Source organism: Canis aureus, chromosome 10, assembly GCF_053574225.1.
Source record: "Canis aureus isolate CA01 chromosome 10, VMU_Caureus_v.1.0, whole genome shotgun sequence".
NCBI classification, from domain to species: Eukaryota; Metazoa; Chordata; class Mammalia; order Carnivora; family Canidae; genus Canis; species Canis aureus.
Genome location: NC_135620.1, coordinates 65856063 through 65883903, shown reverse-complemented (window position 1 = coordinate 65883903; position 27841 = coordinate 65856063). Strand labels below are relative to the sequence as shown.

Genomic DNA, 27841 nt, shown 5'->3' with positions numbered 1-27841 from the left:
CAGAAAACTCTTCTTGAAATTTTTGCAGAAGGAAAAGTGGACAATATTTTATCCGCCTTACCGTGAAGTACGGGGATGGATCCCAGGGCTCTATTAATATAGAAAACCAGATCATCCATGAATAATGAATAATGAATGTGTGCAGCTAACCTCAAGAGAAGAGAAGGAAAATTTGGCCCCAGCCACTCACTCTAGTCTCTTAAGATCAGTGCAGAGTCAAAAAGAGGAACAAAGGTGTAGCACTAAAAGGCAAGGTTTGGTCTCGTCAACCGTGGGATGCCCAAGGTTTAGCCTTAATCTCACCTAACCAGGTGACCCAGGTCCACAATCTCTGAGGAGGGCAGTTCCTAGAGCAAGTCCCTGTTAGAAAACAGAGCGCTGAGAGGGGAGGTTCACAGCAAGCATTCCCTGTTCTGCTGGGGATCTGGCCCACGGGGGAGCCGTGTGAGGTCCACTAGAACCACTGTTTGTTCTGGAGGCAGAAATCCCAGGTCCTGGTTGGGGACAAGCTATCTGACTTCCCCAAGCTTCAGTTTCCTACTCTGAGGTGTCACCTGGTCTCCGTACCTCACAGGGTTGTTGTGAGGATCGCACAAGATAATGTCTGGGAAAGGCCTTCCTATTCCTGTCACGGACTACTTTACCTTGTGCACTCATCTGGGGGCTCCCAGAGTCTTAGTCTGCCAAGAGTGTGCCACAAAGGATCATTCCACTCAGACTCCTAAAATATCACTTTGCTCTTCTCTTCACCGTAAGTAATCCAAGCTCTTGCTCAGATTGGAGAGGATGACTGGAAGAATCTGATGAAGCACAGGACAAGTTTTTCCAGGGAACAGGAGAGGACTCTCTCTTCCCTCTTTCCTGTGTCCCTCTTCCTAGGATGATTATGCAGTGGCAGGGCCCAGTGCAACCTGGGGTTGATGTTGGCTCGGAAGCCTCTAGGGAAGGGAATGGGAAAGCAAGCCTTGGTGTGAGGAATGAGGAAAACATTGTGAAGTCTGGGATGTGGGGGGGGGGGTGGGGGGCGGACATAGTGTGTTTCTAGCTCTACCAGGCCCTCATCCCAGCTCACTGACGTTAGGTTAATTCTCTCGTCTTCTACAGCCATTTGGACAAGCTCCCCATTATAGGCAGTTTGTGCCAACCATTTTATCAAGATCCCCCACTGTGAGTTGTGCGATGTGGTGGCCATGGAAGCTGACATTCTGCTGTTTGGGGAGCCTGTGGAAGATGCTGCTGCCGCCTTAGAGCCACACAACTGCCACCATTCCTCTGAGGGAGTTAGCTCAATCTCTGCCTTCAACCTCTCACTGACCCTCGGAAGACCTATAACTGACTCCTCAGCCCCTTTACCTCTGGTTTCCACCTTCTCTGCAGTCTGGATTCTGCAGACACCCAAGTTCCAGACCCTCTGCAGACTCCATAACACTGGCTTCCATATTCTCTGTGGACTCTCCAGAAGCATGTTGATCTCTGCTACTTCTTTGCCTAAGTACTCTTTGGGGCCCATCTTCCCTCAGTGGCCTCTGACCATCTGTTTTCCTTTCACTGTGTCCCATTTTCTCAAAACACCTCCTTGTCACTCATTTTACTATCACTGCTGTCTTTCTTTTTGTGAAAACCTGGGTGGAAAAGCTAATTTTCAACAAAAGCCTTCTGAGCATTGTTTTGTTTAGAACCCCAAACTTCCCTTCCATGCATGAGGTGACAGGGGTTTTAGAATTCTCTTTGACCTGCTATCCTATTTTTTCACCCCCAGCTCACTTCTTGGTGGAGTCTTATCTCCTAGGAAATAATTTGATTAATTCCATGCTATTGATAGCAAAGGAAGTTGGATGGCACCCAAAGAAAAGTAAGTACAAACCCAGCAGACAGTGTAATTGCGTGTTGTAGCCACATCATAAACAAAGTGCAGCCTGGCCTTGGACTCATATGGAGGAGTGACTAAGGTAAAATTAAAACAAACAAAAAACAGTATGAAAGATAAAGACCCTGGAGTTACTATGGTTAATAGGTAAGAAGGGTCAACAATTTAAACCTTAACTCTGCAGAGAGGGAAGAACAAAGGAGCAAAAATATATAGAGATGAAGGCACCGTGGTGGGTGGTTCTGATGGTCTCATCTGGTGGATCTTGAAGGAAGGTGACACTTGTGGCAGTCACCACTGTGGTCCCAATGGTCTTGCGTGGAAGGGGCAACTTCCTGCCCTTGTCTGTTTTGGAATGAATCCTCAGATGTCGCTGTTAGAGGTCTCAGGACAGCCTCCCAGGGACTCGGTGCGGTTTATGTCTTCTGACTTGGGAGGCACAAGTTTACTGTTGTGTTAGTTGTTAACAGTACTTGGTAAGGGCCTTCTCACTGAGGTTCAGGTGCAGTTTTTCTTTGCTGTCTCATCTTGTAACTTAAAGAAAAGAAAATTTGGGTCACTAGTCAAGTGAATGATAGGACAGAGACTTAATGGAATATTTTGGTGATTCCAAAGAGAACCCTGTTACCTAGGCCCAAAACACCCCGGGGCATTTTATGGAAAGGGAACCCTAATTTTATTCTTTTTGTGTACTGTCCGTGTTACACTTTGCAGTAAGGTATTTAGAAGCCTGTTGCTATGAATATACCCATCAATGTGGAATATATCCTTGAAATTGTTTTTTCGTCATTTATAGAATTAAAGTTTATGAGTGTATCTTTATATGTTTATGTAGGCATACAGAATATGTATATATAATAAAGTTAATTTTAACCTTAATACATGATTTATCTTAGCATATAAAAACAAATGTATATGTTACAGCGAATTACCATTTAATAAAATAAAAATTCCTTGAGGCACCTGGGTATCTCAGTTGGTTAAGCATCTGCCTTTGGGCTTGAGCCCCCAGGAGGGCTTCTGGCTCAGTGGGGAGCATGCTTCTCCCTCTCCCTCGGCCCCTCCCCATGCTTGTGCCTGTTTTCTCTCTCTCTCTCTCATAAATAAAATCTGAAAAAAATTCCTTAACAGATAAACCATATTCATGATCTTATATACACATTCATATTTTCTATAATTTTCATACTAAATATATAGTCTTAATCATTTTTATTTCCAACTACATTTAATCAAGGTGACCAACTTTTGTTTTCTCCAGACACAAGGACAACTAAAAGGTAAGAAAGCAAGAAGTGACCAGATTTTTATGAGTACGCATTTCAGATTATCTTTTACACTTTCAGGAGGAAGAATAAAAACACTGTCCAAAGGCACTTACATTGTCTATTAATCTGCAGTCCTTATGTAATGTATATGAACAAGGATAAATTAAAACTGTTATATATATTTTATATATATTTAAAAGCTTAGAAACTGCTCATGTATCCAAATGTTATATATCAAGTAATGCAACATTTTCTAAAGTCTTACCGTTTTGCCTAAGTATTTAGAAATTACAATTTTAGCCAAAACATTAAATCTTTATGATTCATAGTACTGTAAGAATTTTACAAGATCACAACCCTTTAAAAGACATCTGTCCTATGATTTCACTTAAACACAATTTCGTATTTTATAATCTTAAAAAGTTTGCTTCAACAATGATTCTTTTCTTGTCCCATAAAACCAATATACAAAATTTAGAAAGTTTAAATCCTGAAGTTTTATTCTTAGTTTCATATAAACTAGAATATTGCCTTAGCATTAATATATAATAAAACCAGAGCAGTAACTTTATGTAATAAACCAAAGCACTATAAACACAGAGTTGTCTTTAATCAATATGATTAACTCATTCCAATTTGCCCAAAATTAATTTATGAGAAAATTACACGATACTCAAAAATATATATACTTTATAAACTTTGTATTAACGAAACAAAATTCAAATAATCTTAAAGTCTTATTTAAAAGCTCTTAGACTGAAGCTAAGATCTCTCATTGCTACAGTAATGAAGGCTATTATTTAAATACATTTGTCTACATTTTATAATGCACAATAGTTTACTGTCATTTTTATTTTTTCTTACATATTTTTGACTACTTAGTATGCAAAATAATGACAATGATTTTTTTTTTCTGAGCAATTGATCTTTTAGAATTTCCTAAGTGAGGGAAAAACCGAAGAGGATAGGATAACAACAAAGTTGAATAGCTTTAGACAAATATGAAATTATCAGTGTAAAGGTTATCTCTGTCTGTAAGGAGAAGGGAGAAACTTTAGATGCAGGAAAACCTTTTTCATATATACTAGACACCGAAGACAAAGGCATTACAGGTTTAAACAGTAAGTCAAGCCCTTGACAATTTTATCAAGCCATACAATTAAAAGCCAGTGTTTATTAATCCCTACAGAGTGGAAACAGAGGGGAACTCTACATTAATCACAGTGATTGCTCTGCTCTCTTTTAGACCAGTTATACAATCTCCTCTTGAGAGTTTCTGTTCCCTTTTTACCTGAGGCATTTCTCAAATGAACATTCTTGTTCCTGTCAAAGTTCCCCAAGTGGCCACTATAGTTCTAGTTTATCCTCAGTGAAGTTATGCCAGGTGCTAGCACAAGCTTATTAGCAGACAAGCCCAAGAGAGATTTTTGGACTGTTGATCAGAGGTAAAATATCACTTGCGTTTTAAGTCCTCAGCCCTAAGGTTAGGCTGCTTCTACGTGCTGGCCTGGGAAATCGGCAGCCACCTGGCTCACAGAATGCGTGGAGAGATCTTTCCCAAAGCCAATTTCTCACACCCAGAGAAGACTGGAGAAAGTTCTCTTGGGCAAGCAGAAGATGGCAGACAAATAGAAGGCAGTCGATGGTGTTAAAAGCCAAACTTCACCAGGGGATACTCAGGTCTGATCGAGAAACCAAAAATTCCAGCAGACAAATATTAAACTGGTTATATCCTTGGTTCTCCAATATCAGAATCGAAATTCAGTATAAAACCACGCAATTCAAGACAGGGAGACCGCCAGTGTCTTGAGATTTAAGGAGTCTCAGATATGCACATTATTAGTGAGTCGCAGGGGCCAATGCTCAGTAGGGAGAGTTCTGACCAAATATCAAGAGAACCTCCAAATGTCTTAATCAGGGCACCAGGAGCAAAGTTGTAGTCGACAAAGTCAGGTTTATTGGCTCATTGCAATGATGGAGGTCACACACCAGAGGAACCATGGGGTGTGTTCCCAAGGAAGGGAAAAGGTATGAAACAGTTTTGAAGAATGGGTGGCATTTAGGTGAGATTTATACAAAACAGTATTTTGATAAGTTAAAGCAAAGGAGGACTCTGTGTAAAAGGGGCAATGTGAGGTCTGGGTGGTGAAATGGGACACAGGTCTCCTTTTCTTTGAAATTACAAATTAAGATAAACATGGAATGTTGTACACCCAAACCTCTACTCTGAATCTGTACCTGGGTTGGATATCTAGGTTGCTGCTCTGTGTCAAAGTGAATTAGATCCTGTAGACAAGAGCAGGATGTTTTGTTCTTATTGAAATTATTTCAAAAGTCAAGTTTCTGATAAACTATAACGATAGAAAGCAAGATTTCTCAGTAACAAAGTAATAGTCATGCTACTGAATGTCTGTAGGACAGTTTACAGCTGCAGTGTTTCCTGGGGAGAAAGAGAATTTTCTGCTAACTTTGCAGCTGGCTTTATCTGTGTCCTGTGTCTGTTTTCCCAGCTTGATGAATGGCATGGTAGATTTTCAGTTTCTCAGGCCAAACTAATTTTCACTTTCTCAACATGTAACTCAGTCTCTTGTTTTACCAGCTTGTAGAACTTGCCAGAAAGAAGTCGTGGTGGCATGGGACCTTTTCTGCAAGTGATTAATCTCTTCCCTTCTTTTCTGTTTCCCAGCTTCCTAGGATGGGGTGTGTGATTTTGGGGTCCCAGCGCAGCTTGGGGTTGTTCCTGAAGGATGAGAAACTCATAGGGAACAGAATGAGAAAGCAAACCTTGGGCTGGTGAATTAAAGGTGTACAGGTTTCCCCCACTATCCAAAGTAGTGTGTTCCTATGAAAACTTCATAAGCCAAAAAAAAAAAAAAAAAGTCATAAAGCAAAGAAGCATTACCATTAATTTATATAGAAAATGATTCGAGTGCTTCCAGACCACCCAAAAAACGCCTTAGGCTTTTCTTTTTTCTTGTTTTTTTCCTTAGGCTTTTCTGATACTGTAGGGCACATCTTGCTAACGGAGGCACAAAACAAATCAAGATCAAGCACAGAGGCTCACAGACTCAGCTCAGAGCTCTGGCGGCTTGATGCTGAGATGCTGAGTGTAGTTCTGGGGAAGCTTGGTGGGGCGCCTCTGGCTGCCACCACTGCTGCTTGGGGGGCACCCTGAACACAAATGCTGAACGCTATATTCACTGTTCTATTTTTTTTTTTTTTTTTTTTTGGTAAAAGCAAAAATTCTCTTTGGATTTCTTGTGGGGAGCAAAAACAGGTGATAGCGTAGGTCTGTCATACAAGCGAGGCTGTATAACACAAACTTTCAAAAGGCGGGGGTGGGGTGGCATCTGGAACTACCTGAGTGTTAGGGGGCAGATGAAGCGAGTGAACACCTGCAAAGCGCTTACCAGGGTGTGTGCATGGGGTAGGAGGGCAATATGGGTTGGTATTCGAAAAAAGGGCTCACGGCAACACACTTTGTGCTTTTCATCTTTTGTTGTGAAGGTGAAAATCCTCTTCGGATTTCTTTCAGCCAGCAAGAACAGGACCTAAAGGAGGTCTTTGTAAAAGCAAAGTGGTGTTACATGAACTTTGGATAAGCCAGGGCAGAGGCGTACCGGTGTTGTGAGTCTCGGATGTGGGGGGACGGGCAGGGCAGCATGCCTCAGGTGTCCTCACCCTCTCCAGCCTCTCTTGTTCCTATTCTTTTTTTTTTTTTTAAGATTTTTTATTTATTTATTCATGAAAGACACACACACACACACACACACAGAGAGGCAGAGACACAGGCAGAGGGAGAAGCAGGCTCCATGCAGGGAGTCTGATGTGGGACTCGATCCTGGGTCTCCAGGATCAAGCCCTGGGCTGCAGGCAGCACTAAACTGCTGCACCACCGGGGCTGCCCTTGTGTTCCCTATTCTGTTCCTGGTTTTAGTTAAGGGCGCAGGGAGGGTTGGGAGAGCATCAGGGTGGAGGGGGACCTCCTGTGTTCAGCGGGCCTGTGAAAGGTGCTGCCCTGTTAGTGTCTGCAGCTCCGCTACTTGAGCCTCTGTAACTCTGGCCTCCACTCTTTTACCAGACCTTCTTGAAAACCCATTACCAGCCCTGGCTGAGCCTGTTTAGTTCTGACCTATTTCTCAGCCTTTCTTTCTAGGACCCGGGCGAGTCCCGTCGACTCTTGCAACGTTCCTAGCTTGTGTCTGCCTCTGCTCCCACAGAGCCTGTTTTCTTCTCATTGTGCCCTGCCCTTCCCAGTGGGACCCACTCCCTTATCCCTCCTTTCACCCTATTATTGCCACGAGAGGTTCTCCCACATTCTCACTCATCTCTTTCTCCACTCCCATTGATGGCTTTGTCTCCTGGGCCTGGGAGTCCTCCTTGCCTTGGTCTCGCCTAATCCTTCACTGTCCTTCCTCCACCTCCACTACCAGCATCCTCATTTTCCCCCCGCAAGAGCTCTCTGCCTCCACTCATCCCCCAGGTCCCCTTATTCAGTCTCATCACTGGGCGCCGGATCCCTTTTTGCCTCTGGAGCTACAATCATAACAGACTATCTTCGACTCCCTTTCTTCTCTCTCCTGGAACGACACACTCAGATACGAGATACTCGTCCCCAACCAGATCCTCCCCTTCACATGATGCTACCCTCTCTCTCTTTTTTTTTTTTTTGATGCTACCCTATCTGTAAGGACTCCAGACTCTCATCTCTCACCGAAACCCCATCCACTCTGTGAATCCTACTGATTCATTTGCCTGTCACCCCCTCCACCGACTGTCTCTGCCCCACCATTGCCAGACTCAGTTTGGCTCTGTTTCAATCTTACGGAACATTGTTCCAGAGGCCCTTTTGTCTGGCTTCTTCTGTTGCAACAGCCTCAAGCACAGACTGCTCAAAAAAACTTGCCCCTATCAACCTTCTGGTGGCAGGTGTCTGCTGAGGACTTGGTTTCCCCTACCTTCTCATACTGTGGCTTCCAGCAGGAGTTTTTTTTCCTATCAGGTTCCTTCTCTGGGGAGATCCTGTAACCAGATAGGTGGATGCAGGTAGACATGCTTTCCTCAACTCTACTGTCCGGAAGCTCCTGGAGATACAAGTCACAAAGAATGTTGATTTCCAGATTTGGAAGGAGAAAGAAGAGGGGATCATTTCTAGAACAAAAGAGGGCAGATTACCAATTCTGTTGCTGATAAGCATCCCTTATGGTTGTGCACTACTCCACAGCCCTCTGACTCTTCCGGAGATATGAAGGCGAAGCACGGAAATTGGATAGTCTGTAGGAGCTTACAAATCCCCAAACCTTTAGACTCTGCAGCAGAAATGTAAGCTAGCTCTTCTGGGGTCCCCGCTCTGCACAGCAAGGTCCTGCTGGCCACTCTCCTGTTCTTTAAAAACTTTAAGACCTGCCAGTCTCCCTTTCAAACTTATATGATCTCTAATGCCCTCCTTCTGCAATCCAAAGGCAGGTAACCAATCCCCAGACCTTTTCCTTACCCTAAGCCCTAGCCCCAGGTGTTGGGGGAATGTCCGAGAGAGAAAGAACTTACCAAAGGAGGTTGGTATCGTCTCAAAGTCGAGTTTCCACTTTAGGAATATGATGATGGAGATGAGTTTAGGAATGAATCGGAATTCTTTCACGGATTAAACAGTTGAGGGAGATATAGTCAAGGCCAAAGCATCCCTAGTTCCGGAGTAGACCAGGTTAGTAGAAGCCCTGTGTGTCCATAAGCTTCAGGCTCCAAGGAAGAGCCAGAAGAATGTAGCCCCAAAGGATGAGAGGACCTCACGAGATCCAAGGCATAAATGCATCAAACAAGGGAGGTGGGATTAGGGACATACCAAGCCAAACAGTCACCCTCCCAGCCCAGGGACTTAGGCGACACCCTAATGAGCAAGACCCATGGTTTTTGCCCCAGCTGGAATACACTTCTCCAAAAAGTTCACTTGGGAGCAAAGGACGAGATGCTTAATTCAGTGGCTTTGTCCCAGGACACAGGTTAAGGGCAAGAGGGTCGCTTGCAAAAAACTCCATCACCCGTGCATCGTCCACATCCAGTTGAAACCAGAGGAGTCTGGGTTAAGTATCATCGTCATCTTTCCAAGCATTTGGGACACAATTAGTGAGAAAACCAAAACGGCCTGCCCTTGGGTTTACGTCTTGGTCCCTGAGTCGGCTTCCTCTCCAGCTACTCAAAACTGTCAAGCCTCCTTCATTTTCCCCGAGCTCTTTCACCCTGCCCCTCCCCGACAGCTTTGCCGCGTGGCCCGCAAGCCGCCTTCAGATGGGGGCTTTTCGTCATCGCATCTTCAAAGCCGTCGCGCCCCAGCCTCCTTTCCTCCTCCGAACTGCTGCGCCAAGCGGGGTCCTTCGGGGGTCCCTCCTCGACCCTCCCGGAGAGGCGCCGGGGCTCTCACCGCCGCCATCCCAACTCTGGTCACACTGCGTTGTGACTTGGGGCGACTGTCCAGCACCTTCGAGCTTCCCTGAGGGGCCCCCTCTCTCCCTCACCGCAGGCCTGGGGTGTGGCACCCACCCAGGTAACGGTCAGCAATAACGGAGCGAGACTTCACCAGCAAGAGCCCCTCTGGGGGCGGGGCTTCGTCGGGGGCGGGGCCGGGCCACAGGGGCGGGGCCACACGTGGGCGGGGCTTTGTCGGAGGCGGGGCCACACATGTGGGCGGGGCCGCGGCCAGGGAGCGAGGCCGGGCCACAGGGGCGGGGCCGGGTCAGGGGCCGGGCCACAGGGCAGGGGTGCAGTCAGGGGCGGGGGCCCACATGGGCGGGGCTGGGTCGGGGCGGGGCTTTGTTGGGGGCGGGGCCACACGTGTGGGCGGGGCCGCGGCCAGGGGGCGCAGTCAGGGGCGGGGGCCCACATGGGCGGGGCTGGGTCAGGGCGGGGCTTTGTTGGGGGCGGGGCCACACGTGTGGGCGGGGCCGCGGCCAGGGGGCGCAGTCAGGGGCGGGGCCACACATGGGCGGGGCTGGGTCAGGGCGGGGCTTTGTTGGGGGCGGGGCCACACGTGTGGGCGGGGCCGCGGCCAGGGGGCGCAGTCAGGGGCGGGGCCACACATGGGCGGGGCTGGGTCAGGGCGGGGCTTTGTTGGGGGCGGGGCCACACGTGTGGGCGGGGCCGCGGCCAGGGGGCGCAGTCAGGGGCGGGGGCCCACATGGGCGGGGCTGGGTCAAGGGCGGGGCTTTGTCGGGGCGGGGGCGCGGCCAGGGGCGGGGCTTCTCGGGGGCGGGGCCTACACGTGGGCGGGGCCGCGGCCAGGGGTCGGAGCCTACCCTGGTGCCGCATCTCAGGATGTTGGGTCGGGACGGAAGAGCTGGGGCTGCACCCGCACAGGCGAGGCTGGGATGGGACCTTCCCTCACCCTGCCTGCGGGGTTTTACCAGCTGTCCCTGACCGCAGCCCTGCGGGAGCTCCGCGCAGGTCCCCTTCATCATCATCCCGTAGCACTGACCGTAGCACCTCGCCCCGCCGCCCAGCTGCGGGCCGTCCCCGGCCTTGGAGCTCTATGCACACCTGCCCGGCGAGGGCCCACGGCAGTGGAAGGGGGGGAAGCGGCCTCGCGCCTCGGTCAGCGCTCGGGGCTGAGCAGCGGCCGTGGGGGCCCGGGGAGGCCAGCACCTCGCGCTCCCCGCACGCCCCCCTCCACACCGCGGCCTGTGCTCCGACGGCGCTGGGAGCTGCGGAAAGGCCCAGCGGCTGGTTGCCGAGAGCCCTCAGGTGGAGGCACGAGGTCCCCCCAGGGGCAGAGGCAGAAGCAGGTGCAGGCCCCGCGGCCTCCAGCGCAGCAGGTGCAGCTGCCCTCAGGACTCAGGTACGTTCTGTTGCCGCCTTGCTCGGGTGGAGGAGCCCTGAGGGTCAGGGCCTCGGGCTGTGACGGTCGTCATCAGGGATGGAACTGCGTTTCTTTTCCTTTTTTTCGGAAGAGTTTTCTCGGCAAGAGTATTATCTAGCAAATTTGCAAGATACAGATTACCCCACGGTAGTGCTCATAGGCTCCACCCCAAACGTTTAATACTAACACTTTGACGTATTCTTTCTTGCCAGACTTTGCTATCCGTATTTTTAGTGCTTAGTATATATATTTTTGAAAGGTCGGAAAACATTTTAACATTTTATCAGAAGCAATCTCTACGTTATCGTATACTCTTCCTAAATGTAATTTTTAGTATGTTCCATAGTGACTTACCATTGTTTTTTCTTTGTATTCAAGTTTGTTCTGAGGTTTCAATATTATAAGATGTTGCTTAACATATTTGTGCATAATTGTAGTTGCTTCTGAGCTGGCTTATTCCAAAATCATGAAACTTTTCCTGAACTTCAGATGATTTTTCTAGTCCAGGGTTCTATTCTTGAGCCATTTCTCTTCTTTTTCTATAGTCTCCTTAGGTGTCAAGTGTGTTATTTCAATGCTGACTTCTCCCTTTTGCTTAAAATTTATACATCCAGATGCTTGCTAAACATTCCCAACCTTGATTTCCCACAGGCACCCCAAACCTACCATCTGTAAATTTAGCTCTACCAGCACCGCTCTTGTTCTCCTAGTCCCAGTATGGATTGGTAGCACCTGCTTACCAACCAAGCCAGGAACAGGTGAGCCATTCCCTCCTCTGCCCCCTTCATCCTTCCCAGGACTAGTCACTCACCAATATTTAGCACCTATCTGCTAACTGGTTCTCAATTTTTAATCTCCTCTTGATTCTTATTCCCACCTTGGTAGTTCAGGCCCTCATCATCTCTCACCAAACTATGCAACAGCCTCTTAACTAATCTCTATTCTTAACTAATCCTCTGTTTGCTGATGTCTATTTGTTTAGCTTCTTTGGTCACTCTCTGCATTTTTTTTTTCCCTTCAGCAATTAATACCTATTTTGTTCAGCACTTCTACATCTTCGCTGATTATAGTTTTTCTACTTAGAGTGCCTCAGGCAGATAAACACTTGAATTCTCACCTAGGTTGGGGGCTTTATTTATTTATTTATTTCCATTTTATCCGACTTAATGAACTTATAGTCATAGTTCATAATATTTCCTTATTTTTCTTTTAATGTTAGTAGATCTGGTACTGTTCCTTCATTCTTGATATTGGTGATTTGTGTCTTTTTGTGATCAGTCTAACTAGAGGTTTAACAATTGTCTTTTTTTTTTTGCAAAGAGACAGCTTTTGGTTTCATTTATTAGTATTTTTCTTGTTTTTATTTGATAGATTTTTGCTCCTATTTTTATTGTCCTTCCTTCTGTTCGCTTCTTTCTGTTTCCTTTTCCAGTTTCTTAGGGTGAATACTTATTAGATCATTAATTTGAGACATTCTTCTCTTCTTAGTATAAACTTATTTTTTTCAAAATGAACATAACCTCAGGATTTTATTGCCTTTATTATAACACAAAAGCTGAAGCTCAAAACTGGATCATTTGGCCTTTAATTTTGTCATCTCTTGTTATCTCCTCCTAGTTAAAAATGCTTGCATCTCTTAATACCCGGCATTCTCTTAGATCTATTAGTTGGTACCATGCATTCTCAGTTCAGCATGATCTCCTCTGTGGTTTCAGCCTTTTCCTGGAAAATTGGCTTAGTCTGATCAATGTTGCTCTGCCTCCTGTCCCAACACTGCTTCCTTTGGACACGCGAAAATCTTTACCTTTTCTTGTACTGTGTTATTTTCTTGGCACCTGCCACACTACTTAGAGAAAGTCTGCTGGGTTTTAAGAATGTGTAATGTGGTTGTGTGGGTACTTTCACTATACGTGTTTAATGCTATGAATTTTTCTATAAATACCAATTTATCTGTAGCCCATACATTTTGATACATTGTCTTCATGTACAATTGAAATTATCTTTTAAATTTTTTTAGAAGATTTTATTTATTTGAGAGAGAGAGATTTTATTTATTTATTTATTTTAGAGAGATTCTTTCTTTCTTTCTTTCTTTCTTTCTTTCTTTCTTTCTTTCTTTCTTTCTTTCTTTCTTTCATTTTTATTTATTTTTGATAGTCACAGAGAGAGAGAGGCAGAGACACAGGCAGAGGGAGAAGCAGGCTCCATGCACCGGGAGCCTGACGTGGGATTCGATCCCGGGTCTCCAGGATCGCGCCCTGGGCCAAAGGCAGGCGCTAAACTGCTGCGCCACCCAGGGATCCCAGAGATTTTATTTATTTGCCAGAGACACAGGCAGTGGGAGAAGCAGGCTTCCTGCTAGCAGCCCGTTGTGGGACTTGATCCCGGATCCCAGGATCGCGTGCTGAGCCAAAGGCAGATGTTCAACCGCTGAGCCACCCAGGCATCCCTATCTTTTAAATTTCTTGCTTGACTTTTTCTTTGAGTTATTTAGAAGTATGTTTACAATTTTCAAATATTGGGGAATTTTCCAAATATCTTCCTATTTTGATTTTTAATTTAATGCCATTATTATGAGAGAGCATACTTTGTACAATTTCAGTATTTTAAACTTCATTGAGGTCTGTCTTATGAACAGCGTATCTTGGTGACTATTTCACGTGTACACGTGGAAAGAGTAGGTATTCTGCTGTTTGGATAGAATTCTCTATAAATATTAGGTCATTAGTTTATAGCGTTTTTCATGTCTTCCATGTCTTTCCTAATTTTCTTTCTGCTTCTTTTTAATCCCGACGGAGGATTGTTGAAGTGTCCAACTGTGGTCATGGTATTTATTGTCTGTGTCTCCTCTGAGCCCTGCCAGTTTTTGCTTCATGCATTCTTCAAGCTCCACTGTTAGATGTATATGCATTTAGGATTCTTATGTCTTGTTGGTGAATTGTCCCTTTTATTATTATCTATTGCCTTTCTTTATCTGTGGTAATACTCCTGTCCTGAAGTCCACTTTGGTATTTATGAAGGCACCCCAGCTTTCTTTGGATTAGTGTTTTCATTATATATCTTTTTACATCTTTTAAACTTTTGACTTAGTTACGTCTTAATCTCGAAGGTGAGTTTCTTGTACACAGCATATGATGCTGTCTTACTTTTTTATCCGATCTGACAATCTCTGCCTTTTAATCGGGGTGTATAGACCATTTACATTGCTATTATTGATATGGTTATATTTAAATCCACCATCCTGCCAACTGTTATTATTTGTTCCATCTGTTCTTTGTTCTTTTTACCATCTTTGGAACTTGCTTTTGGATTCTATTTTCTCTTCACTCTTGTTAAACCTCTTTTAACATTTTCTTTTCTTGTGCATGTCACAGGATTTAAAATATTCATCTTTAGTTTACACATTAAAAAAAGTTATCTTCAAAAAGTCATTTTCAAATAATATTATACCACTCATGTATAGTGCAAGAACTTGACAAGATGTTTTTCCTTTCCCCATCCTTTGTGCTATTATTATATACTGAGGGGTTGTATTATTTCAAATTAATTTTAAATTTCTTAAAAAATATATGATTTTTTTGGTGTAAAAATTTTAAAACATTTTACGTAGTCTGAAGTCCCCTTGACCATCCCTTCCTTGGAGGTAAACAATGTTATCAATTTCTTATATGTTGTTCTAAACCTTTTCTGTCCCTAAACTCTGTGTGTGTGTGTGTGTGTGTGTGCGCGCACGCGCATGCCTGTGCATATGTATATACTTAGAATATGTATAGTTGATTTATACCATTTTCTTTTATGCAACAGTGTATCTTGTCTACCCATATTAGCACCCATAGATCTGCCTCATTCTTTTGAATTGCTGCGTGGTACTCTATTAAATGAATTGCCCACCATGTTATTTAAGGTGATGGACATTTGTTTTCTATTATTCATTATGATAAACAAGCTTCCAGTGAGCATCGTTCTGTATGCCTTACTGTGGACATACGCAGGTACCTCCCTAGACTACCTGTCTAGAAGGGGAATTACATTTTTCATAGAACCCTCTAGCAAGAAATAAAGGGGAGAGGGCAGCCGAAATTAAAATTAAAAGGTTTTAGGGTTGCACTGGGGCTAGTAGGTGTGGTATTGGGAATGGTGGGTGTATTTGGGATATGATAGAAGATTTAAAGCCTTGGAAGTCTTTGGAAAAATCTTATGAAGTAATGGGATAATCTTTGGAACTCCAGGACATACAAAGGAGCATGGATTGGTTGCTATTTTCATGCTTTGGGCATAAAGAATCCACTTTTTGCCTTCATTGGAAGTAGAAAAGAATGGTGCGATTCATTTTGATGGTCTATCAGAGCCATTAAATAACTTGCCCAAAGCCATATGGCTAGGAAAGGGCTTATTTTCTGGTTACCTCACAGCAAAGCGAGTGACAGCCCAGTGGGCTTATGAAAGTAATTGAATTTAGAGGTCATCTGGTTAGACACCTTCACTATTCACATGGGAAGACAGGCCTTGAGAGGAAAGAGACTTCCCATATCAAGTCAGTGTTAAAGCTGGAGCTGCAGCCCTAAATGCTAACATATTTTGACCTGGCTGTAGGAGGCAGAAAAGCAGAAACAGGAAGGAGATAGCTTAGTCCAGCTAGGAAGTGGTGGTAGGGGACCTAGGAGACAGAGAAGCAAACAACATTGCCGCCCACTCCACCCCCTAGAGCCCACTCTCTTCCTTTCTCCAGATTCCTGCGGATTTCTTGCTTCAACAGCATCAAAGAAGTCCAAAAAGGAAAACTAAACAATCCAAATGATAGGATAGAGAAAAAGACCCATTTCCATGTAAATGTTACCATTCTGCAGCAAAACAAACATAGTGGAAATAACGAGGCTTTGGTTTGAATCTGCGATGTGGAAGAGGGGCATAAATAGTCTCTAAACCAACAAGTGGAGCCGCAGTAATTCTCTCCTGGAGGGTAGAGGGCTGGGGGCTGGGCACATTACCCGGAGACTGCTGTTTAAAGAGTGGTTGAGATCCCTTTGCAATAATCATTAATCTTAGGCAGCAAAAACAAAATAAACCAAATTAAAAAAAAAAAAAAAGCATAGGTCATTAAAACAAAAAAAGCTGAGCCCTCAGAAGACTCCTCACAGCTGGGAAGTTGTAGAAGAAGGGTTGGAAACTGGCACCAGGTTCTTGTCTACTTTTACAGCAGAGGTCCCTCAACTGCCTACAAACAGATTAAAGACGCCCTTTGAGAAGGATGGCATTTTGGGGTGCTGTCCTCCGAGTAGTAGAGCAGTAGAACATATTTTTCCAGTTCAGAAATCTTGCAGGGGAGTTCTCCTTAGAGCCATCTCTCTGCCTTGGGATGCCTGGGATGCCTTTTAAAAAGGCAAGTTCCTGAACTACCCCACCCCAACTCCAGTACCGATTATGGGGGTGGGACCAGGAATCCTCATATTAAAAATCATCCAGGTGGTTCTTGTGCCTGCCTGCTGATGTTTGGCCCAGGATGGGCTTGTTCAATCATTTTGCAGTGATAGAGGAACTGTCTTTTTGAAAACCTGCATCAATTTCACCGAACCCAATCAATGTACTATTTTAATTTTTTCGTAAGTCAAAAAACTGTCAAATATGGGAAGCATATGGTTCAACCTGGTATCTTTGTTTTCTTGAAGTTTCAACTGAGCGCTAGAAAATGAGGTTTCTAGATTTTTTGATTGGAGACTCTCAAGGTGAAGAGAATTTTCCAGAGTGTGAATATTAACTGGCAAATGAGCTAGGGCAGAGTTTCCATATTTGTTACGTTTGGAAACCATTTCAGGGGCACCTTAGAGTTCTCATTTCTATTTGGAGCTTTGAAGTTCAAACATATATTTTATGAGATGGCAGGTCCTCAGGTTTTTTTTTTTTTTTTTTTTTTTTTTTTTTTTTTTTTTTTTTTTTTTTTTAAGATTGATTGATTTGAGAGAGAGAGTATGTGTGATCAGGGCAGAGAGAAGAACAGAGAAAGAAGCAGACCCTTTGCTGACTGTAGAGCCTGAGGCAGGGCTCGATTCCAGGACACTGAGATAATGACAGCCACAATCCAGAGCTGGGGGCTTAAATGACTGAGCCCCCCAGGCACCCCAGGTCCTCAGGTTTTAAAGACAGTTCCGGCATTATTTATGTTTCTGACCTAATCCACTTTTCAGGATCTCTACAAATACAATGGCAGGAATTTCTGCCCGTATCGCAGAAAAGGATTTAAGATGATAAACTTCTGGAATAATGCAAGGACAAACCCATGAATCCATCAAAACAAAACTCTCAGTGGTCAATTGATTAGGGCCAGGGTTTCAGACGTAGCAACTGGGAGAATTAGGCTTTGGACTTAAGTTTTTGGGAAGCAACCTGGTGTTATAAAGAGTATGAATTAAATTAAACTTTGATGCTAAATTAGGATCACCACTTACTAGTTATATGATCCTGGTCAAATCAAGTAAAGGAACCTCCTGGAGCTATCTGCATTTCTTAAACAGGGAGAATGACATCTCGCAGAACTGGTAGGGTTGGCAGTGCTGTTGTTTGGGGAAGGTGTGTGAGATGCTCGGAGCTGTGCATACCCATAGGAGGTCCTTGGTAGTGGTTATGATGAGTGACTTCTAGGCTGAAGTTTTTTTCACAGATGCACAGCAACCTTGCAGGTAAGGAAAAGAGTCTCCCAGTGCCTTTTAGACTAGCTGCAACTCTTCCCCTACTCCCCCTACCTCCCTGTTCATACATACAATTGCCCTGGGGCATTTGCCCTCCAGAGGATAAATCCCTGTTGATGCTGGCACATCTACTGTGGGCACCAGCAGGTGCCAGCACAGGCTAAGCTTTCAGAACGGCTGCTTCATTTGATCGCATCATTCTTCTATCCCTCAGTGTGACTCATGAGAGCCCAGACTTCCTTTCCTTTCATCTAGAGTGATTTTGGTTTCTCACAGCCTCTCTTGCTTGCTCTGCTGAGCCGGGAGAAAATGCTCGGGGTTGCACTGTCAAATACTAAGGAAGAAGAAAGACCTCCTGTTTGGGGATCCTTGTGACAGAACTAATAAACACCAGTGGCTACATTTGGGCAGCACTTTAGTTGTAGACTCCTTTCGTATCTCTTCGCTCCTTTAATATTTGCAAAGTCCTCATTTAATATTTGCAGGGCAGTGTGATGGCTAAGGACCGGGCTCTGGAGTCTGCACACTGCCTTTAAATTCCCTTCTCCGCCTTCCCCAGCTAAGTTATCTTGGGCAACTAACTTACTGTCCCTGAACCCCATAGATTCAAGTGGGAAGTAGTTACAATATGCTTAAGACCAGGTTAGCTAGTGTTTCAAGTGACCTCAAGTGTTTCCATGACCTAACCACTTGTCCTTAACCTAACAGGCCAAGCCTGCCTTTATTTTCTTCCCCGTATCTTTTACTCCCAGCTCTCTGCCTCAGTACCCTCCTCGGCCTTGCTTCCCTTTCCCGCACAGCATACCCTGAACTTGCCTTTTCCTGCGTGGTGCAGGCTGTCTCAGGCCTTCGCAGGTGCTGTCCTGTTTGTCCTGAGCCTGCTTCCTAAATCCTGGTAAGTACTTACCCACCCTCCAAGCCGACTGATGCCCCCTTTTCCTGCAGGCCTTGGTTACAACACTACTACAGACTGGGACGGTCGCTCTCCCTGTCTTCTCAACAGACCGAGTGCTCCCTGGGGACAGGGACAACATCTTCTCAATTGTGTGTGCCTGGTAGCTATGAAGTACCAAATAAGTGCTGTAGAATTCATCAATACAACTTAAGTTATTTTAGGTAGGCATTCGAGTCATTGAGCTCAGAGGCTGTGGGGCCAGCCCTGGAACCCGGGCTCCAGCTCCCAGTCCTCGTGTTTCTCTGGGCACCCCCCTGAGGCTGCCTCTCAGTGTGGCTTCCTGACATCACCGAGTGATTTGGAGGACTAAGCTGGACACAGAAAGACACACATGAATGATATGAGAGCATAGACTTTATGTTTACAGGCCCAGTAGAGGTTTCCAAAGGACACCAAGCAGCCAGTGTGCAAAGGTCTGCTTTTAATGCATCAGAAGAGACACAATTACAGAATGCCCGCTTTTGATGTGCCGTCTGTTTCGTCTTTCTGAATAAAAGGGAAACTCTGGCTCCAGGCTGATTTTCAATTGCAAAAATAGACTAAATTCCAACCCTTAAATTATCAAAAGTGCCACATACTTGACAAGCAGCTAAGCAGAGAGCAGAGACTACCAAGTTAGTAATTAAACAGAGCTTAAGTCGAATTAGCAAAGACAGACATTCTTGTCTGGCGGTCAGAATGGAGGCCCGGAGAGCCCTGGATCTGGCTGTGGTGCCCACATGTGTCAGTCAAGTCCCGATGCGCAGCCACGGTTGTTCAGGAGAGACCCGTCTCTCTCCGCCCCCATCTGTCTTCCTGGAAGGGCTCCCAGGGTGGGAAGGGGCTGTGTTCCTGTTGAGAGATGAGAAGTGGGGGAAGATAATAGGCCTGAAAGGAATCAGGAGGCGACCACAGGGACCCAGCTAGTCCCCATTTCAGGATTTGTTTCCAAATATTACAAGGACCATGGGAGATCTTAAAAAAATAAATAAAATGACTGTAGTTTAGGAACTCTTATAAGTATTATAGTGGAAATTATTCACTCAAAAAATAGTGCCTACCATGGTGGACAAAGCATAATCCTAGGCTTGGATTGCTGGAATGCCGTAGAGGCAGACAGACAACGAACAGGCAAAGAAATGTGTGGCTCTAAGTGACATGGATATAACTATAGTGAAGGGGGGAAGAGAGGCAGTTCAGGAAATAGAAGGGATGGGGGAGAGGGAGGGTGGAGTTGTTATTTATATTAGGCAATTAGGGGAAGCTCTTCTAATAAGGGATATTTGAGCAGAAGCCTAAATGCAGAAGGGAATTCCTGGCAGAAGGAAATTCCTGGCAGAAGGAACAGCAAGTATAAAGTCCCTGAGTTGGGGGAGTGTTCAGCATGTTTGAGGAAAAGCAAGGTACCCAAAGTAGCCTGATTGGGGCAAGCAGGTAGGAAGGGTAGGAAGATAAGCTTTGAAAAAGATAAGGAGGGGCACCCAGGGGTGCTCGGTGGTGGAGTGTCTGCCTTCAGTTCAGATCCTGATCCTGGGGTCCTGGGATCGAGTCCCTCACTGGGCTCCCTGCAGGGAGCCTACTTCTCCCTCTGCCTATGTCTCTGCCTCTCTCTGTGTGTCTCTCATGAATAAATAAATAAGTAAATAAATAAAATCTTAAAAAATGAAAAAGATGAGAGGATAGATCATTTAGGCATTCTAAAACCATTGGCTTTTTTTTTTTTTTAAGATTTTTATTTATGAGAGAGAGAGAGAGAGGCAGAGACACAGGCAGAGGGAGAAGCAGGCTCCATGCAGGGAGCCCGACGTGGGACTCGATCCCGGGTCTCCAGGATCAGGCCCTGGGCTGCTCGGGCTGCCCACCATTGGCTTTTATTCTCAGTTAAAAGTGAAGGCACGATATCCTCCTCTCTCATGACTGAAAAACAGTCTATTGTGTATGGCTATCACATCTTTCATCCAAAAAAGAAAAAAGGGCATTGAAGATCTACATGACTTATAAGTAGACACATGATTTACAGTCACTTGGGCTGCTGTGTTGAGAATAATAGGCTGTAGAGCAACAAGAGCAGAAATAGAAAGACCTGCTATAGGCTATTGCAATAATCCAGGGAAGACAGTTGTGACTTGGATCAGATGGTGGCAAAAAGTGGTTAGATTCAGAATAATTTTTGAGAGCAGAGCTTGTAGGATTTGCGGGTAGTTTAGAACCAGGATGTAAAAAGGATTCTTTTTAAGGGATGACTTTAAGGATGACTTTAAGGATGTGGGGCTGACCGAGCGAAATGCTGGGTGTCTATTGAATGAGATGGGGAAGACTGGGATCCAAGAAGATCTCGGATTGGAAACTAAGAATTCATCTTTGGGTTTGGTGATTATGAGATGGCTATTATACCATGGTGAACAGGTGTTGTGATAATATATTGTGTAATCTAATGGGCACTGTGAGGAAGCACGGCTCTGGGAATCCATGAGACTGCAGTTTTGTTTTTATCTCCCGATGTTCCTTTAACATTTCTTTGGTGGAGGAGTAGTTTTCTCTGTTGTTGGGTGAAATCTCTGGCGAATACCATGATTTTTTCGGGTTGCTCTTTGGTAACAGTAAGTCTTCTACGATTTTCTTTAGGCAGGAAACCAGAGCCTTGGTTCAGAAATAAGAATGTCCAGTTTAGTTTATTAATACTTATTAAAAGGCCATATTCCTTCTGCTTCCATTTTTTTTTTCTACTTTTAAACCTCTTCCTCTACCTTCAAATATGTCAAGCTAGGGCCTGCAGCAGATAGGAACAACTTCTCCCAGTGGGAAAGAAACTATGGTTGCCTTTTTTTTCCTCTTTCCTGCTTATGTTCTCCTCATTAGCTATGCTTTCAACCACTCCAGAGTTGGACGCCTTGGGAAGTACAGGGGGAAGGGATCAGAAAGTCCCCACTTGATGGAGACCGCCCTAATCAGATCTCACTTTCTTGGAGTCTAGCTAATACTTCTAGTGGTGTCTTTCTTGGTTCTTTTGGGGTTTCTGTGGCTGCTCCCTTGCTGTGGCTCCTCTTTCTGCAGTACCATTGGAATGGGTCATATATCCTGTCCTCCAGCTGCCACTAGTTTTCCTGCAGCTCACACCACACAGACTCTCGCTTATAGTCCCATCACCCCACCAAGTGGCTCCTGGGTGCCTTTCCTGCGTGGCCCACCTCCTGTCCACAGGAAGCACATACCCTGTGCCTCAGCGGATCCCCAAGGGAATATCTCTTCTCTGCTACTTTAGCAACCTCTCACCTTTAGATTCCCTTGGGGGCAGGCAGTCTCCAGGGAATTAAGCAGCTCCCATCATTCCCCTTTCTCCAAATTTCAAGGAACACATATCAGTTCTCTAAGTCATAGTTTGTCCCTAGATCTGAACTGAAGGTTGACTTCCCCACCCTTTTTATTCTCCAGTGAGAGGAGATACTCAGCATAGCTGTCTTTTTCTTTTTTTCTTTTTTTTTTTTAATTTTTATTTATTCATGATAGGCACACAGTGAGAGAGAGAGAGGCAGAGACACAGGCAGAGGGAGAAGCAGGCTCCATGCACCGGGAGCCTGACGTGGGATTCGATCCCGGATCTCCAGGATCGCGCCCTGGGCCAAAGGCAGGCGCCAAACCGCTGCGCCACCCAGGGATCCCTCAGCATAGCTGTCTTAAAAGAAATTTCACAAATCCCCTCTCTCCAATTTCTAGAAGTCAACTCCAAAATCTAGAAGATTTTATAATCTTAATTACAGTGAGGGGCCCAAGGTAAACTGTTCTCAGATACCACTGTGAAAATCTTGATATGCGTGGGCCCCTTAGTTAATCAGTGTTTATGTCTGTGGTATTGAAGCCTTGCCTCCAACTCCTTTTATAACATCCTGTTATATTTTCAAAGTGTGGGAATCAAAGGCGTATGAGTTGTACTTAAAGCCATGAGATTAGGGGAAATTACCTATGGTATGAATAGCACAAAGGTCCAAGGATTGAGCCTTGAGACTTTCAGAAATCAGAGAAATGAAGAACCAGCAAAAGGACATTGAGAAGGACATTAAGAATTTGTCCTTTTTCTGGACTAGCTTAAAAAAAATAAAAAACAAATAATCCTTCCTTCAGGCTTGTAGAACTCCTATTCTGAATTATAATCAATATTCTAATAACTGGCTTTTCCAAAAGTGACTTTTCCAGTCTTCATGATGCCACTCTTGATGTACAAATTTACACAGTATCCATTGTCTCATTTTAACCACTGATAACTTTGTGAGGAAAGTTCATTACAGACACGGGAGCTGAAGGGCAGAGAACTTTCAGAGACTTTACCAAGGTTCAAGAAGTAAGAGGCAATGGGTGGATTGAGGTATTTGGTTTCATGTTAATTTTTTGTAAATATACTTAATGTAGTAAAAAAATGTTTTTTTTTTTTTTTAAATTCCAGTTAGTTGGCCTACAGTGTAATACTAGTTTTAGATGTACAATATAGTGTTTCAACACTTCCATACATCACCTGGTGCTCATCAGGACAAGTGCCTTCCTTAATCCCCATCACCTGTTTAATACCTTTACCCCCCCCCCCCCTTCGGTTTCAGGTTTTGAGCTTTTTTTGCATAGCTACCTCAGAGGCCCTCATGAAAATCATAGTATTTTAAGGTTTTGTTGAAGGTAGTCTGTTTAATAAATGGATGGCAAAGGTTTTATCTCACCAGCTCCAGTGCCTTGATCATGGGTACCTGGAGAACTGTGTTGAGAAGGATTCTGAGGCATAATGAAGTTCAGCAGGATAGAGTACCCTGATTGATTAGTTATGTCTGCCATCGGCGTGGTAGGGGTTCTGGTGGTGTATATGCCGTGTATCTGGCATCACCCATTTAATTATTTTCTGTGTGTGTGCTCTGGAACAGTTGCAGTTTCTCAGAATATATTACAAGAATGGGAACAAGAAGAAAGGGCAACCTAAACCCATCCTGGGTTACTGGAGATGACAACATTGTACACATGCCGTCTAAGAGCACAAAGTTTTTAAGATGTTGCTTGAGCAGAGAAGATAGCCTGAACTCAGGGCATCCTTACAAACCAGCCACTGCTCAACAGCAGTTTTCTCCCTGAATTTTAATTTTGAGAAATTTTGAACCAACAGGAGAGGGAGTAGCACAATGAGTGCCATATGTCATTTTCCTAGATCCATCAGTTGTTAAAATTCTCTATGCTTTTATTCTAAGTTATTTGAAACTAGTTAAAAAGTTCATGGGATTTGGGAATTCATCTCTTAAGAACAAGAGATTTTCCTACATGATCAAAATATCATAATTATACCTTTAAAAATAATATATAGGCTATATTTAAATATACCCAGTTGCCCCAAAAGTGAGATCAGATAAAATGTACAACTTTCTGACAAGATTTTATCTTAGTATATTATATGTTGTAAGATTTTTCACTTCATTGATAAAATGTTCATCAAAAATGAGCATATTATTACCTGGATATACACATTCTATTACCAGCCTTTTGCTTTTGGGCATTTAGTCTGCTTTCTACTTATCAATTGCTCTTGTAAATGCTGCTGCAATGAATAGTGTGGGAACATGGTAAGTTGGTCTTAATATATATTCCAACCTCTTTTTCCAGGGCCTTCCTATAGTAAGAGGCTACATTTTTCCTAGCTTTCTTTGCAGTTTGAGTTCTATATGTAATTTAGTTTCCACCAATTGCTTGCACTTATCTAAGATTTGGAAGGCAAGAGTGGGGTAGATGTCATGCTTTTGCTGCTCTTGTGTTTCTCTAAGAAAGCATGGCCATTTATTTATTTATCTCTCCTGCAGGATCAGAGGCTATGGAAAGCCTTTGGAGAGTTGAGGGCAGAGGCATGGAATGATCTGATTTAGTTTTTAAAATCATACTGGCTGCTGTTTGGAGGACAGATTATAAGGGAGTGTAATTAGAATCAGAATTGGAACCAAATTCCAAATTTGAATTTGGTTAGGAGGCTCTTGCTATATGGGTGAAGATGATGGTGGTTTAGACTAGAATGATATCTATTGTAGAAGAGACAAATGATAGTTGGATTCAGAATATATTTTGAAAGTGGAATCATCAGAAATTTGCTGCTAAATTGTATACAGGACATGAGAAAAAATGATCCCTGGCTTTCTTGTTGTTAGAGTTCTGGATGTAATTCAACTTCCACCTATCAGACACACTCATATGAGATTTGGAAGGAAAAATTAAGGTGAAGGTCTTCTCTTTGCTATTTCTGGCTTCACCCACTGCATTGGAAAGAGGGCAGCGTGTCGATTTGGTGGTGGGATCGTTGAGTGGTTGGCTCCTGGTGTTTCACTTTTCTCATGAACTAAGATACAAAGACATCAACTGAGATTGGGGATCGTGGGAGGAGGGACTGGGATTTATTATTTATCATGTGTTGCTTCCTCCCCTGCCAGGACCCTACATGATGCCTTGCCTCTAGAAGATAGCCACTTTGTTGTTAACTGAACAATTCTCTACTTTCACAGAAAGATTTACACAGAAACCATCAGCTTTGACTTTAAAAATCAATGCAGTAAACTAAAGCAAGGAGATTCTCATTCACATTGTTAGAAGAAGCAATCCTTTTACTATTTAAACCTCAGGTTTCAAACAGTAGTTATCTTTGAAAGTGTTGCTAGGTTTAGAAATAGTTTTTTGATTCTGATCTATCCCCAAAAGTTCTGTACCTTTTTAAGAAATGACCCCGTCTCCTCAGGAGCTGTTAATGTTTCTTTAAGGGACAAATTGCCACCTATATTAGAAAACACTTGAGAAGTCTGGATTTTTCTGACAAGTTTTGAGAAATAATTTGGTAAACCAGCCTTTAAAACCTTATGTGATGAAACCGGTCATTCCAGTCATGGCCTATCTATTTTTTCAGAGCATGTTGGGCTTTTTTCATCATCTTTTGCTGTATTGATTGAATCCTAATTTCTTGATTCAAATTTCTTAACCTCTAAGTAGCCTCAGATTGAAGTTGAGTGTTTAGATTGTATATAAGGCATCTGTAGTACCAGTGGTGGAAAAAGCATTTGATTTGGAGCTAGAAAATATACTCTTGGGGCCTTCCTCAGCAAGGTCCTGACTGTGTGACTTTGGGTTCTTTAATTGAATTCCTGAGATTACATTTCCTTTTTATAAAACAGGATGATACTTATTTGATATAATTACTATAATAATAACTAACATCTCTATAACTTACACCCATTTTTCCACATATCATCTTATTTGTTTTTTTTTTTTAAGATCTTATTTATTTATTTGAGAGAGAATGAGCAGGGAGGAAGGGGGGGAGGGAGAGAGAGAGAGAGAGAGAGAAGCAGACTCCCCCACTGAGCAGGGAGCCTGATGCAGGGCTCAATCTCAGGACCCTGGGATCATGACCTGAGCCCAAGGCAGACGCTTAGCTTACGGAGCCACCCAGGTGCCTCACATATCATCTTATTTGATCTTCAGATCAACTCCATGAGCTTGATGGGGCATATAATATCAATCCCCTTCTACAAATGTGGAGCCTGAGGCTGGGTAAAGCTCATGTGAAAGGTCAAGTAGGAGGTGTCAGTCCTGGAGTCTGAACTCAAATATTTTTTTCTGTCTAAGCCCATACACCACCTATCATATTCCAAACTTTTGGGTTTACACAGCATTTTCTAAATCTCAAAGCATTCTTCAAAATAAAAGCATTATTATTTCTGTTATGTTGCTATCTATTCCTGAGTAGACATTCAGTGGTGGTTTTATTGTGACAACAGCCAGGCATGCAGCTTGATTGTCTAGAATTGCGCTATTCATTATGGAAGCCACTAGCCGTGTGGCTACTGAGTACTTGAAGTGTGGCTGCTATTACTGGGGAATGGAAGTTTTGTTTTTAATTTTTTTTAATTTTTAAAATTTTGGGGGGAATGGAAGTTTTAAATTTTGTTTAATAAACTTAAGTTTAGAAACTGAAACTCAGTTACTGGAAAACTTGTGAAACAACCGTGAAACAACTTGGATACGTGAAGATTTTTTCAGCTGTAAGTTTTGTGATCTAATACAGTTAAGCATTTCCAATGAAAATTTAGCAGTCATATTGAGATGTGCTAGAAGTATAAAAAACATGCCAGATTTTTGAAGACTTAGTGTGACAAATGTAGTGTAAAACATCTTAATAATATTTATATTGATTACATTTTGTAATACTGGATATATTGGGTTAACATGTATTATTAAAATTAATTTCATCCGTTTCTATTTGCTTTTAAATATGGCTACTAGAAAATTTAAAACTGTGTGTGTGGCTCACCTAATATTTCTTGGATAGCACTGCTCTAGAATTAGCTCTGAAAGAACATTTGTGTTTTCTTGACTAGGTATTTCCAGACCAGACAGTGCAAATCATAGTTCAAATTACACATTTTCTCTCAAATAAGGAGTCTCTGGAGCAACCTATTTTGTATATATTTGGCACTGACTATTTACTATTCCTTCCAAATAAGTAGAGTGTCTCATGCACATTGAGGTTTGTGCAGACCTTCTGTGAGGAGCTTTCCTACTTCCCCTTGGTGCTTAGTCCCAGCAGCCAGCAGACATGGCCTTCTAACTCTCTTCTACCCTCAAGCCTTCCTGAGTTTGGGGGCCTAGGATCCACTTTGACCTGGCCCCCCATGCTTGGTTTTGGTGCTTCCTGTCAAGCCTCCACTTGGGTCTGTGGGGGCTTGGCTATTTGCTTGGAGTGTTCCATTGTGCACGATGTGATTGGACATAGTTGTGGAAACCACTAGGTTGCATGTAATCCCTTTGTACATATCCACATTTCTGAAAGCATATGTGAAAGTTCAACACACTCAAAACAGAGCTATGTAAGGTGAGACTGTAAACCTAAGAGCTGAAATATAAATCTTAAGTAATTCCTTGTCTTTTATTTTAGTTTGGTTCAATATTGGTATATATTGCAAATGATCACCACAGTAGGTCTAGTTGACATCCATAACCATACATGAGAACTTACAAGATTTACTGTTTTAACAACTTTCAAATATGTAGTGTACCATTATTGACTAGAGTTGCCTTACTGTACATGACATCCCCGTGACTTATTTATTTTATAACTGGAAGTTTGTACCTTTTGACCTTCACCTATTTTGCCCATCCTGTACCCTCTGCCTCTGGCAACCACCAATCTCTGTATCTGTTTTTTTTTTAAATAATATATTTCATATATAGGTGAGATTATAAAGC

General features: G+C 43.5%; 1 protein-coding gene and 1 long non-coding RNA gene across 2 annotated transcripts in view; one reads left to right on the top strand and one right to left on the bottom strand.

Annotated features, from left to right (window-relative positions):
* Positions 1-1870: 1870 nt before the first annotated feature.
* On the bottom strand, positions 1871-9692 carry LOC144322619 (uncharacterized). Its single transcript, XR_013388278.1, has 3 exons — positions 8680-9692; positions 8091-8216; positions 1871-2401 (listed from the first exon to the last, which is right to left on the bottom strand). It is a non-coding gene; the product is annotated as an uncharacterized LOC144322619 (long non-coding RNA).
* A 510-nt stretch (positions 9693-10202) lies between these two features.
* Positions 10203-27841, top strand: part of LOC144321550 (uncharacterized) — a 168313-nt gene continuing 150674 nt past the window's right edge. The window contains exon 1 of the mRNA XM_077910923.1: positions 10203-10957. Coding sequence (XP_077767049.1) covers positions 10203-10957 — 755 coding nt within the window. The remainder of the gene's footprint in view (positions 10958-27841) is intronic.